This window comes from Pseudorasbora parva, chromosome 12 (assembly GCF_024679245.1).
Source record: "Pseudorasbora parva isolate DD20220531a chromosome 12, ASM2467924v1, whole genome shotgun sequence".
Taxonomy (NCBI): Eukaryota; Metazoa; Chordata; class Actinopteri; order Cypriniformes; family Gobionidae; genus Pseudorasbora; species Pseudorasbora parva.
In genome coordinates, this window is record NC_090183.1 from 33,920,822 (window position 1) to 33,935,958 (window position 15,137).

At 35.5% G+C, this 15,137-nt stretch overlaps 1 protein-coding gene across 1 annotated transcript; it reads right to left on the reverse strand.

Annotated features, from left to right (window-relative positions):
- Nucleotides 1-647: 647 nt before the first annotated feature.
- On the reverse strand, nt 648-10,886 carry plcxd1 (phosphatidylinositol-specific phospholipase C, X domain containing 1). Its single transcript, XM_067458452.1, has 7 exons — nt 10,354-10,886; nt 9,912-10,032; nt 8,584-8,726; nt 3,662-3,790; nt 3,298-3,453; nt 3,003-3,183; nt 648-1,731 (listed from the first exon to the last, which is right to left on the reverse strand). Exons 2-7 carry the CDS (start codon nt 10,021-10,023, stop codon nt 1,475-1,477), a joined length of 978 nt encoding a protein of 325 aa, XP_067314553.1. The 5' UTR covers nt 10,024-10,032; nt 10,354-10,886; the 3' UTR covers nt 648-1,474.
- Between the last annotated feature and the right edge of the window lie 4,251 nt (nt 10,887-15,137).

Below are 15,137 nucleotides of genomic sequence, written 5' to 3' on the forward strand. Positions count from 1 at the left end.
CACAATTAATTTAATTTAGTCTCTCTCTCTCTCTCTCTCTCTCTCTCTCTCTCTCTCTCTCTCTCTCTCTCTCTCTCTCTCTCATTCCAAACTGTGGTTTGGAAATCTGGTGACCTTTCATCTTTGAGCTGAGAGGAGACAAAAAAAATCCCATTATCAAAGGTTTGACTTTGACTACAGGCTTACACCATAGTCCATAATCAATATAACAAAGCATTGTTTATATGCCGTTTTGCATATCAGCTAATTCTTGCTCTCTTTCTTCTGTTTGTAAGTTGATGGAATAAAAAAAAAAAGTAATATTTCTGCCATGTTTGAGTTTCAGTGTAACAATAACAGTGAGTTGTTAAAACTCAATGTTATTGTTACACCGGAACTCAAACATGGCATAAATATTACTATAAATAAGTATTTATTTGCATTATTAGGAATTGCTTTCTTGAATAAAAGAGGGTTAGGCTCAAAGCTAAAATAGCTACAAACATTAAGCCAGAACAACCTGAAGGACTGAGCCAAATTTGGTGGATGTGTAAAAGCTTATTAAGGAATTAGACAAAAAATGACTATAAAATAAAAACAATTTAATAGCATTGTTAGATGTTTTTATTTATTGTAAATCTTTAAATACTAAATGTGAATATGTTATATTCCATTCAATTGCTGATAGTGTGTTAGTATAAGCATATTTGTTTATAATGCACAACTAATATCTTGATTAAATTTGTTTAATTTGCATGCTATGACGGAGAACATATGTGCAACCATAGAAATATCCCAGTGTCTGTCTCTTCATGCTTTTGATTGTGTGCACCATGCAGAAATGTACTTATTTGAATCATATTTCCATCACCATACCACACAGTAGAAAACTGAAAAGAGTGTAGTTCATAAAGAATGAACAATCCTGAGTGTTTTATAATCCATTTGTGCAGGCTTGAGTTCAGTATATTCTTCAGCAATTCTCATGCAGACTGAAACTCTGATGCTCCCAGGGAACTTATTGCATCCTGTAATGTGCTTGTGTCTGGTGCTGTACTGCATGTAAAGTTGTGGTGACTGGGACCTTGACAGTGACATCCACTTGGAGCTAGGTCCTTAAAAATGATCAACAGTTTTGCAAAATCAGAGGTATATATTGGTGACTGCATAAATAAGCTTAAGACAGTAAATTCAAGTCATAAAAGTCAGTGCATTACATTATTCTACCCATAACTCAATATATCTATCACCCTCAGGGTGCTTACACACTAGATACAGCTCTATGACGGAGCATTTGATGAACAGCATCCATTTTGAGGGCATGGAAAGTCCTTGCAATGCACCATCTGAAATGAATGGAGCGGACGCAGCATAAACCCTAGTGTGTAAGCACTCTTATAAAATAAAGTGCAAAGTTGACTAGTATAAAAAACATCACAAGAAAAAGAAGCACTTCATTCTTCAAATGTTAAATACATTGTGCAGACTAAAAGGGTCAAGACTCTGGTATCATGGTCCTGTTTAGCAGACTTTCATTTAGTGCAATAACAGTTGGTATGAACTGGCTCTCAGTCACAAAGTCCCCAGCTATTATATTGAGGGAGCCGGTGTTAGGGCCAGGCTTCTGTTGCTTGACCCAGCTAAGTAATGTGGGATATGTAGACATCACCACATCCTTCAGTGATTCTGTGGGATGGGAGCATATGTACTTCAGATCTTCAGTAAGATTGATGCCAGTCACAAAAAAGCCACCTGTGGAAAATGGCACACGGAAACTGATTTTTAAATCTGGTAAAAACTCATCTCTTCCGTGAGCACTTAATCTTATAATAATAATAACAAATAAAACATAAAAAAAAATCTAACTCTTCTTCCTCTATTTTTCTCTTTTCCCTCCCTATTATAGCTTTTGCTACTCTGAGTAATATCCAAATTTATGTATTTAAGGCACTTTTTGCATTTCTTTGCCTCTTCATGACAGATCTCTTCCTGTACTCCTCAGTTGTAAGTCGCTTTGGCTAAAAGGCTCTGCTAAATGCTTAAATGTAATGTAAAATGTTTTAATTTCACTTTTCCAAGAATGATAGTTTTGTCAATAAAATAAAAGCTTGAGTTACTTTTACACAAGACATTTCACTTTTCCAAGAAATTATGTTTTTTATAAAGAGAATAAAATAAAATTATGAAAAATTAAAATAATAATAATAAAAACAAGTTACTGTTCCAGGAAACATTTCACTTTTCCAAAGATTATCAAGAGAATAATGAATAAAAATACCAGCTTATGAATTACTGTTAAATGACACATTTTTACTTTTCTGAGGATGATCCTTTTCTCAACAACAACAAAAAAGCTCAGGAGTTACTGTTACAAGATTGCCTAGAGAATAATTAATAAAATAACAGCTTTTGAATTATTGTTACAGAAAAGATTTTCACTTTTCCAAAGAAGATCATTCTATAAATAAATAGACAAACAAACAAACAAACAAATAAATACATTCTTATGAGTTACTGTTATGTAAACATTTCACTTTTCCAAAGATTATCTTTTTATCAAGAGAATAATTAATAAAAATAATAGCTCATGAATTATTGTTACATGACACATTTTTACTTTTCTATGGATGATCCTTTTCAAAATTAAAAAATAAAATAAAAGCTCATGAGGTATTGTTACAAGATTATCAAGAAAATAATTAATAAAATAACAGCTTTTGAATTATTGTTACAGAAAACCTTTTCACTTTTCCAAAGATTATCATTTTATCAAATAAAAAACAAAAAAATAATTAAATAAATCAATAAAATAAAATAAATAAAATCTTGAAGCGTTACTGTTACGGAAACATTTAACTTTTCCAAAGATTATCGTTTTATCAAGAGATTAATTAATAAAATAACAGCTTATGAATCATTGTTAGAGGAAGCAGTGTCACTTTTCCATGGATGATGTTTTTATCAGGAGAATAAATAAATTATTTAATTTTCTTTTTTAAAAATGACATATCATTAAGTATTACCTGGCCGGCCATTTTGTTTTCTTCGTTCAAATTCCTCGATCAGCGCTTCAGCCTTGCACTTGTTGGCCCACCAATAAGGTATAGGGAACCACAATTCTCTGTGGCAGTTGGCAATATTGTGCTCATATGAAACAATAACTTGATGACCCTGGCCCCATAATGTCCGTAATGTCACATGCTCCTGACAGAAAAATCAGAAGTATATTTTCATAATGCATTAGAAATATATTGTTACTTATATTGTGTATATATATATATATTGTTCCCATCATATATTTCTAAAATTGATGCATACCATTTTGGGGCAGAGTTTGGAATCAAAAACACTCATTATAGTTGAGACGAGCAGTGTGTGAAGCTCTTGACTGAGGCCAATGAAGTGGCTAAATGAGAGGATGACTACCTCCTTTGGATGAACATCCAACCACTCTCTGATCTCTTTTAAAACTATCTGAAATAACACAATAAATTAGTTTGATTCAGTTAAAAAGCACGTATTTCAATTCATCAAACATTCATCATATTAGAACTACTGCACATATCAAAATACAAAACAAACAGATACTGGGAAATGTAATGCTCTATTTTAAATCATTAAAGGCCTTGGCAGTCTTTTAAATATACATATTTAGTTCGATCAGTTGTTTTCATAGTCTTACCTCCACAGTTATACTGGTATAAACACCATGGTAGAAGTAGAGATCATTTGAGCTGTCATTAGGCCTATGTGCTATCCTCAGGTCACAGTATCGCACTCCACAATCTAACTGCTCCCTAATGCAAGACTCCTATGGTAAATAATGTAAAGCACATTCATTAACAATGCAGGTGTAGTAAAGATAGTACTGAACAGCTAGCTGAAGAGACAAACAGTGTGAATGAAACCACTGAAAGTGACATAACCATCTATGTAAAAACGTAACTGTATTTATATTGATTGGTATCTATTCTATACATTTGGGACAATGCTCTTCCATCAGTGTTACTTTTGTCATAACTATCCCATCAAATTGTGTTTTTAAAGCTTTCACAGTAGCAAAGCTGAGTGTTTGATTGATTTCTCCATGACAACAGACGGCAATTTATTGCCTCTCATGCTGATAGACTTCAGAGGCTTGCGTTCTACAGGAATCTGCTGATGCAGGCTGACATAAATTTGTCTATATAACCTCATGAGGGATACCATACCCAACATAACTGCATTTATTTCAGCTTTTATGCCTTAAGCAGTTATGGATTCCGAAAGGAAAGAATGTTGAATGTAAGGAATTTGATCGTGCCTTCTCTGATCAAGTATTAAAGGTGCCCTAGAATGAAAAATTGTATTAACCTTGCCATAGTGAAATAATAAGAGTTCAGTACATGGACATAACATATTGTGAGTCTCAAACAACATTGCCTCCTACTTCTTATGTAAATCTTGTGCATGAAAAACACCACAGAAAAATAAGTAATTCTCAATATGAGGCCAACCATGACGCAAACATTGGGGATCATTTATATGCACGCCCCCAACATCTTCAATGGTCCAAACATGTTCATTGTCAGGCGGAACTGACGGCGCGAATCATCGGGACTGCAAGTAAACAAGACACTTGAGAATAGCAAAAACGGCAGCTTCTCATGACACAAATGTCATGTTCCAGGCTGTGCAGGGGACGTGAGGACTTTTCTACCCTTCCCACAGATAAAAAAATGTCAAGATTCATGGTTGATGTTTATTATAATTGGATACCACAACAATTTAACTGAAGATCGTTCGTTTGTTCGGCCCATTTCAAGCAAGCTTCGCTCAGCGTCTAAAACTGAAGAAAGTGGCAATTACAACTGTATTCCTGCAAGCACTAAGTAGAGGTTTTATCCACTTATTGACTTTTTAAACAATTTCTGATTGAAAGAATTGAATTGAAACTTTCATAAATTGAAAGTTTTTTAGAGAGACCTTAGAGAGAAGATGCTAATACAGTAACAATAAGAAACTCCAAGTACCATACAAAATTAAATAGTGTGTCTAATGAAAAAGGTTAATTATTAGTTATTATTTTGTATTACAAAATACAACCATAGATACTTTGCTTACAGATCGTTCACTCGATCCTTCTAGCAAACGTCACCTTTTCCACCATTTAAGTTAAAACGATAGTCATTTGACAAGGCTATTCATTTTGTAAAAATATGTATATTTATATTTTTGAGAACTTAAGTATGATGTTTTTGCATGCTTGTATTTCAGAGTACATCACAGTCACTGCGTAACCTTAGCCTACATTGTGACTAACGTTATATAAACATGCAATATCGTTGACGAACAAAGACGAGTCACCACTGGTTTTGGTTTTGTCAGGAGGAAAGAAGAGCATTCTTGCATGCGGTTGCCAGATTTCAGTAATTTAAATCCCCCAATCAGTGCTTTTCTGTGAAAGGAACATATACTAACCGGTGTTTTACCTAAATATGTACAATCTGGCAACCATATGCACACGAGCTCTCTCTCGCGTGCGGATGATCTGAAACACAAATAAACAAGTAGGCTGCATTTTAGCAATCTCCATTGAGATGTTCTGCTTAAAGTGTCATTCAGTTCGTCTGTGTTCTGTCAGGACTCACGAGCCGCTTCGCTGAACAACTGAAATGCTGTGTGCTGCGAGCTGCTGAAATAAGCCAATCAGAGCAGAGCTCAACATTAATATTCATGACTCTTCCAAATAAGGCAAAAACAGAGCATTACATCCTAGGGACAATTAATAGGGTTGTAAATGGAGCTGTAAAACTGTATCTGGACAATTTTGCCCTTAAATAAGCCACGTACCATCTATGTAGATATCAGAGAACAATTTAACATATTGTTTCAACTCATTCTAGGGAACCTTTAATTATTTTGTATTTTAATATAATGAAGAACACCAAGACTTTCATTGAACTCAAACAGTTTACTATTTTTTCATGTAATTGTGAATTGTACAACCATTGTCCCAAATGGTTCCCAGTAATCCAATGGAAAAAACAGAAACATTAAATGGTGATTGTGAGATTATGACTAATCAAAAAATCTTTCTGAAAAAGTCAGCGATGACAAACTAAGCCTGTCACAATTATGAATTTTGTACTGACAATGAATCATCATACAAATAATTGCAATTAACAATTACTTTTGATCATGTAACACAGTAAGGGTTGTAACCACCAGACTGCACTCCATTACACAACGCTCTGTTTGATGTTAGAATGACAAAATGTTTTCAAAAATTAGATTTTATGCTGGTGTGTCTCATCAGTCTAACAGCACTCATCGATATGAAACATTTAATGTTTCACGACTGTTTCATGATAGAAATGCTAAACGATGCAAACTACTCATGAATGTGTGCATATTTTAAAATAAAATATTATTACAAATAGTTAAAATAACTTCACAACTAAAATTAGACTTCTTTTAGTCTATAGTCTTATTTATTTTATGTCTTCCCCTTTAAATGTAATTACTTTAAATAAAAAGACTACTAAATAAATATATAATTTTATTTAAATAAATTTAACAAATAAATTTGAAATAAATAAACTTTTTTTAACACACACACACACACACACACACACACACACACATATACATATATATATATATATATATATACATATATATATATACATATATATATATATATATATATATACATATACATATATATATATATATATATATATATATATATATATATATATATATATATATATATATATATATATATATATATATAGTAGAGATCAAAATTAGAGAACATACAATTTCCTAAATTACAAGGTCACTGCTTAGTCCTTTTTGAAATTACCCTAACAGGAGCAGAAGGGAATTTTTTTTGCATATTATAAAACAATTGAAAAATAAAGCTGATCAAAATTAGAGAACACTTTCAAATACCTTCAAACGTTGGGTGTTAATCTGGCACTTGGTGCTAATAATCTGGCAAGCCATATTTAATTGAAGCAAAATTTCCAATTTTCAACTTTGCAAGATGGCAAGCGGCTGTAAGGTTACTGAAACCCTACGACACCAGGTTGTCCAGATAAAGGCCAAAGGGCCCTTTCAGCTATTGCAAAAGAAGTTGGTCATTCAAAATCTGCTTTACAAAGAAACAAATTCATTCAAGTACCAAAAGGTACGCAAGACCAATGCACGAGAGGACAGGACAATGCGGAGACTTTCCATGGGGAATCGGTATAACACTGCAGCTGGAATTACTCGCCAGTTCAGAGCTGAACACAGTAAGGATCTGTCTCGCCATACAGTGTCTTGTCATTTAAAAGAATTCATACTAAAGCTCACTCTGCAGTGACCAAGCCTCTCATCAGCAGAAAGAATCAAAAGGCTAGACTAACCTTTGCTGGGGAGAATGTTGTGTGAACAGAGGAGAACTGGTCCAAAGTTAATTTTGGTGATAATGCAAGTTTAATTTCTTTGGGTCCGATGGAAAACATTATGTTCAGCATCAAAATGGGAAAATATTGAACACAAAGTGCCCAAAGAAGTCAGTGAAAGATGGAGGAGGAAGTGGCATGGTTTTGAGGATGTTTCTGCAGCAGGAGTTGGGCCTATTATACAGCTACATGACAGAACCTCAGAACCTGTTTATCATAACCTCCTTCAGCAACAAGTGGTCCCTTCACTGCGAGCATCTCCTAATCAGCCAGCAATTTTTATCCAAGACAATGCCCCCTATCACACTGTAAAACAGGTAAAGCAGTTCTTTGAACGTGAGAACATTGAAATAATGAAATGGCCAGCCCAGAGTCTGATCTAAACCCCATTGAAAATCTATGTAAAATCATTAGCGACAAAGTTATGGCTAAGAAACCCACTACAGTTACTGAACTGTGGAAGAGATTGGAAGAAGAGTGGACCAAGATCACACCGGAGTAGTGTGAGTATCTAGTGATGTCTTGTGGCCCCATATGTGCTGAGCTAATTTAAAGCAAGGGCTTCTATACCACCTACTAATTGTTGACTGCTGTAAGCCATAACATTTTAGTAGTAATGTTTTTTGTGTGCTGCATTGGTTATTGTTCTCTATATTTGATCACAGTGTTTTCGACAAAATAAAGGTTTTTGTGGAAGTACCTTTGTATTTTGTAAAACATGCTAGCAGAACAATGGTATACCCACAGCTTCCTTCTAATTTCAACCAATGAATATCAGCAATATTTCTGAAAAAAAAATCTAATGTTTCTAAATTGTTTTCTAATTTTGATCTCCACTGTGTGTGTATATATATATATATATATATATATATATATATATATATATATATATATATATATATTATAAAACTTCACACCGGTCATAATATAATAATGAAATTTATAATAATAGCACATATGATTAACTTCAGTGCTGTGAAAAATAATAATATTTGTATAATTTGTATAATTAGTTATTTATAATAGAATATTAAATAACTACAATAGAATTTCACTTATTTGGAAGGCAAAACGAATGTGAATAAAATTTAAACTTCACACTTTATTGCAGTTCTCTCAAATAATTGCAATTACATTGAATAACCACGATCAGATCATAACTACGTACCTGTGCTATTGCCCATTTGTATACAAATGGCCTTATGATGGGTTTCATGTACTTGTCCAGCTTTTGCAACATATCTGGTTGAGTGAGGTCCACTGGAGAGCGGTCATTCTTATCCAGGCAGTAGGTTATGGCATTATGGCTCCCTACAAACCCATCAGAACGATGACACAGTGACCATGAGCATTAATGGTAATGAACTGTCTAAGCAAATATAAGCAGACTGAAAAAAAGGTATCCGGTTGATCAGAAATAGAAAAAGCAATGACACACTCCAAAAGTAACAACATCCACACTTTCAATACATAGCTATGTATTATTTATATTAAATTGAAACCATATAAAGTCTATAGTGAGATGGACTTAACAACATCTTTAGTGCCTTTTTTGGGCCTTTCTGAGCCATCGGATTTCAACAAAAATATCTTAATTTGTGTTCCGAAGATGAACAGAGTTCTTACGGGTGTAGAACCATAGACAGTAAAAGAAATGGACAGAGCGTTCCCATAGAACTCAATGGCGGAAAGTGAGGTCAATTAGAAGCACTCACTTCCTGATGGCTGAGCGAACTGCGCAGGCTCAGACTGAGCTTGACAACGTAGATGTGACGTAAGCAACCTGTCTGACAGTTGTAGGTCTTCTAGTAGTTGTGACAAGTAAAATCTGAATCACGTTGTTTAAATGTTTTGTCCCGTTGCTTTTGGCTCACTATCGGCTTCTCCCAATTCTTCTCTCTTGACTTTATCAGACTTTATGTCTCCACGTCCCCCCGACTGTCTCATAGACAGTAAAAGATTGCTTCTGAGCGTCTCCTCCTGTCTATACGGTAATTTCTCAACTGTGCGACAGAGTCGCGTTGGTTATGACGCAATCGTTAGCCTATTTTTTTTACAAAAACAGCTTCTACGGGGCGATAGTGTAAGATGCAAGGTAATGGAGCCTTTTATGCATTGTCGTGTTTCTTTAGAAACAAACAATGAACAAATTGAGTCTTTAAATGCCTCAGATGTAAAGTTATTCACTGTCAAAGTGTCTCAAAAATGAATGGGAGTCAATGGGATGCTAACAGCAGGGGATGGCTTGGTTAGCAATGGCCGCCCCTATGGGAGGAACGCTTTCCGAGTGCTAGCTTGTGTAGAACGAAATTAGGAGAAGTAATTAATGACAGAATTTTCTTTTTGGGGGGAGCTAACCCTTTAATGAAAACTGAAAAATTTATCAAATTCACACAAAACATTTTTTGTTGTTGTTGCACTAATCAGAAGTGCATATTAAGAAAAAGATTTTGCATACGATTAGTGAATGTATACATAAAGTTTGAGGTTAAATACCTGGAATAGCCATGTAACAGAGAGGGGTATCCCACAGTGCACTGGGCAGATTGGCCATCCAGTTATCCATGGGCAGCTCACTCAATGACACTGGGCTGATCACTGATGACATCTTGGATTACTGTCAAAATGTAAAAGTTGAGAAAATGCGTACTGTACTTCAGTCTACTGTAACTTCAGTCTTAAACTCTGATACATATACAAAATAACACAAAAAGACCATTCTGTCAAGAAGACACCAGCATAGTTAAGGCTTAACCAGAAAGTCTCTCTAGGTCAAGCAGCTTCATGTTGCTGGTCCACCATCTAGACCAAAACCAAACCAGCAATGGAAATTGCCTGCAGGGAAGAGACTAGTAGCTATGCAAATACAGGATTTCATTCAAATGAAATAAGTTAAAACGTGAACAGGCAGGAGGAGTTATAAAATATCAGGATTTACCAGGCTCTAAATGTTTTTTCTTTGTCCAAGAAAGAATATTTCAGCAATGATGTTTAAAGTAGCCTAATTGTACTCGGTGCACTTGACACGTAATGTTAAGTAAGTTACAGGACAGGATAAACCGGCTTCAACGGATTCTGATGCTGAAGGACTCGGATGCTGCAAGGAAATGACATGTATATTCGTCCACTTCACTGATTCCCAAAGCACCATAGTGGTCGTCTAAAGGTGAGGTTTATGATACGCGGCGCTGAACTTGTCATTGGCGGCACAAGGTTGAACAGGGCTGGGTATCCACAGCAAAATCCCGCGCTGATAACCGAAACAGTCCGGAAGAAACTCTCTCTTCTCCGTGTAATAACGACATTTAACTTGTTTCAGAGTTTTCCTTTCATCTCCATCATCACACGAATCTACGTACTACAGGACGTTTCGATAATTTGTCCACTGACGAGATATCAGAGAAAAGAAATGGTGATAAAAACGGCGCACTTGACCACCGCATTCTCCACCCGGTCAGCCTGACAGTTTCAGAAAAAGCTAGCGTACTACTGTGAAGGCTTGTCCCATGAATATTAATTACGTAACGACGCTCGGCCACTAGGACGAAGTGATTTGCTGAACTTGACATATGCAAATCAGTGACGTAACGAGACGTACGGCGAAATGGTTTGCTGAAAAGGCTGACGTTGTGAGGACATCTAACAAATTTGCGAATGAAAAACTTCGCTCATGAATATTAATTAGGCAAATTGCCTAGCTCTAGACGCATGGAAGCGTCGTCGGCCTTTGCGTCGTTAATATTCATAAACCTTCACCATAGTAGGATAGGATTCATATTGTGTCGTGCGAGCGGGCGAAGGAGTGGTTTAATTGATGGGCAGATGCTTCTATATTTTATAACGAGACAATAGTTCAATCGATGAATGAGCGCGTCAACACACAGTCATACTTTAATACAGAAAACATCTGGTTGGACAAGTTTTATTCCCTTTATTGTTTTCTCTAGATGGGATGGGACTGGTGATGCAGCTCCTCTCTGCTGCTGTGAGTGAGGCAGAATGCTAAACTGCTGACCTCAGTGTTGTAAAGAGAAACAGTGTTTCGCGATGACACGGGACTTTTCTCGAATACCTCTCAAAGCATTTCTGCACATAAGATAAACCCTATAGCACTATGCAGATTAATTCGATCAGTTACATTTTCATTACTATCATTTTCCTAATCTATGAAAATAAAGTAATAGAACCTATTTATTCGAATTGTGCAGTTCCATCGTGTTCAATTGGACAAAGTCAACTTAACGCAGTTCATATGGCGCAGTGACTCCAGCTGACCTTCCTTTTACTTCACTGGAATTCCTTAAGAACAGCATGGAGTGGCTCCAAGAGCTTCTTTGTCTTATATTATGCCACAAAACCCAAAGTTTGGAAAACGAGACAATATAGTACTTCATCCACAGCACAATAGGGCTTTTGCACATTATGCAAATTGTCGAGCAGCGATAAGAATAGTCTTCATTACATTAATACAGAACACTAAGCAGATGGTATTCAGTCTTTGTGCTCTGAGCTGCAATCTTTCAATGGCTCTAGTTAGATTGTGCACATGGTAATAGAAACATCCTAATGGGTTCCTTTTTTATCACATTACAGTCCATCACGCAAATTCCATTCCTCATAATAAAAAACAATAAGCTACATTACAGCTTTAGGTGAAAACATTTTTGGTATAGCCTACAGTATCAGTTATCTGCCTAGTAGCTACTTTGGAAAAAATAAACATCCCATTAAGGAATAAAGCATTACTGGTCTACCTAATTCTCTTTATTCTGTAAGTCTTTATTTACAGTGGGGGAACCAAGTAGGCCTATTTATTCAGCCACCAACTGTGCAAGTTCTCCCACTTAAAAAGATGAGAGAGGCCTGTAATTTCCACCATAGAACACTTCAACTATGAGGAGAAAAAAAAAGAAAAGAAAATCACATTGTCTGATTTTTAAAGAATTTATTTGCAAATTATGGTGGAAAATAAGTATTTGGTCAATAATAAAAGTTCATCTCAATACTTTGTTATACCCTTTGTTGGCAATGACAGAGTTCAAATGTTTTCTGTAAGTCGGCACAAGGATTTTACTCACTGTTGCTAGTAGTTTGGCCCATGCAGATCTCCTCTATGCAGTGATAGTTTTAGGGCTGTCGCTGGGCAACATGGATTTTCAATTCCTTCCAAAGATTTCTATGGGGATGAAATCTGGAGACTCCAGGACCTTGAAATGCTTCTTATGAAGCCAGTCCTTCATTGCCTGGACTGTGTGTTTGGGATCATTGTCATGCTGAAAGACCCAGCCATGTTTCATCTTCAATGCCCTTGCTGATGGAAGTTTTTTTAACTCAAAATCTCACGAAACATGGCCCCATTCAGTCTTTTCTTTACACAGATCAGTCGTCCTCATCCCTTTGCAGAAAAAACAGCCCCAAAGCATGATGTTTCCACCCGCTTCTAGGTATGGTGCAACTCAGCATTCTTTCTCCTCCAAACAGGACAAGTTGAGTTTTTACCAAAGTTATATTTTGGTCTCATCTGACCATATGACAGTCTCCCACTCCTCTTCTGGATCATCCAAATGCTCTCTATCAAACTTCAGATGGCCCAGGATATGTACTGGCTTAAGCAGGGGGACACACAGGATTTGTGTTCGCAGGGGCACTGTGGTGCAATTGAAAAGGGCACTTTCACTTTCACTCTCAAAGGGGCAGGGGCTCAAAAAGCTGCTTAGTATTTTTGTATAAACCATATTTTTTTCAGGATTCTTTGGTGAATAGAAAGGTCACAAGAACAGAATGCATTTATTTTAAATATATATTTTCAACAATGTAAGTCTTTACAGTCCTTAATCAATTCAATATCCTGATTAGAGTATTCATTTCTTACTGAAAAAAACAAATCTTACAGACCCCAATCTTTTGAAAGGTTTCGTTCATTCATATGTGCTGCACGTTTAAAAATGTTAATACTTCTTGTATAACCTGATTTTATGCTTAATTTCACCGGTTAGTTTTTCTTTTCTCATGTGGGTAGGTTCATCTAGTTGCAGGAGTGTCTAACCTTGTTCATGGTCAAGTTTTCATTTTAGTTCCAGCTCCAGTCAAACACACATTGCCTGAACCAGCCAATCAAGGACAGAGTTCACGGAAATCACACTGAGGTTTTAGAGCAGGTTGGTCATTTCTGTGGTTTGGAATCCTGATCTAGTTTTTATTTATTGTTAATTAAACCAAGACTAAAAATGTTACTTGGTGCTTTATGAAAGGAGTAGTTTAGCAATGCTAAAATGTATTTATACTTTGCAAAGTGAATGTTTAACAAAGTACACATCGATAAGGTGATACACAAATTTGTACTGTTCTGGAGTATTCAGTGCATACTGGTACTATAATTGCACTGAAAATTAACATTACAGTGAAATTTAAAGTAACATCAGTCATTCTAAATAATTTCACAGAACTTCTAAATAAGCGAAATAACTATATTCAATGTTATTTTACAGCTCTCTCTTAGTGCTGAGGTCCTGTGTAAGGTATATCTGACTGTACCATATAAAAGCTGCAGAAGTGGATGTTTCTTTAACTTGCAATGATTTATATTTCTTTCTCAACAAAACGAGTGCAGCACTGGTTCAACACTGGAGTCAACCTCAGCATTTTCTTCAAATGATCAATAGGCCTTAGGCAGCATTGAAGTCCTGCTTTATAGCAGCTAACACAGCAGCCGCTCAACCAAAAGAATCAGTTGAGTCTGAAGATAACTTGGTTAAGCTTGAAAAGAACATCAGATGACAGTGGAGCTCCGCAATTTTTTTTATCTATCCATATCAATTTTTAAATAAAATTGTCATATCTCTGTGCATGCAGCAAAAATGAATGATACACTCCTCTGCTTATTATTTAGAACTGAAGCAAGTTGCTTGATGCACAACCAATGATTCAATTATGAGGGTATTAAGAATCAAGAATTTGAACTGTTCTGCAATTATTTACCAATTTATACGACTAAATGAAACCCCTTCAGAATGTAAATGATTCACTCATTATTGAGTTCTCTCATTGTGTTAGCTGACAGCAGGAGGCAGGTACAGCCTGAGGAAACACCACAGAGTGCAGAAACTGTGGTTTCTAGAGCGAAGAAAATTATTAAAACTGCGAAGAACACGTCCATTTGAACTAGCCAGAGGGCTCCTGAGAAGAATGAGGTTGAAGGAAAATGACAGACTAATTACTGCTTTAGAGCTTTACATGAACATGACTTGTGACTGCACAATTTGAAGTGGCGGATTCAAAGAGTCGCAAAATCTCATGCTGACAAACATTAAAGAAATACAGTAAAAACTGTAATATCGTGAAATATTACACTTATTATATATTTGTATATCCTGTCTCCTGTGGTTCTAATATCCTGATTTGGTGCTCAAGAAACATTAGCAACATGTCTTTTAGTTGAGCTGCGGTATTACTGTTGTAGAAACTGTGATACATTTTTGTCATGATTCTTTGATGAGTATAGAAAGTTCAAATATAAAACAGGATTTACTTGAAATCTTTTGCAACATAATAAATGCCTTTACTGTCATGTTTCATCAATTGAATGTGTCCTTGCTGAATAAAAGTCTTTAAAAATAATACATTATTATTATATAGTATAACTTCCTACCAGAAAAGGTTTAATTTAGTATTATTTTGTCAATACATTGTTTGGAGAAACAAATGGATAAAAATAAATAAATA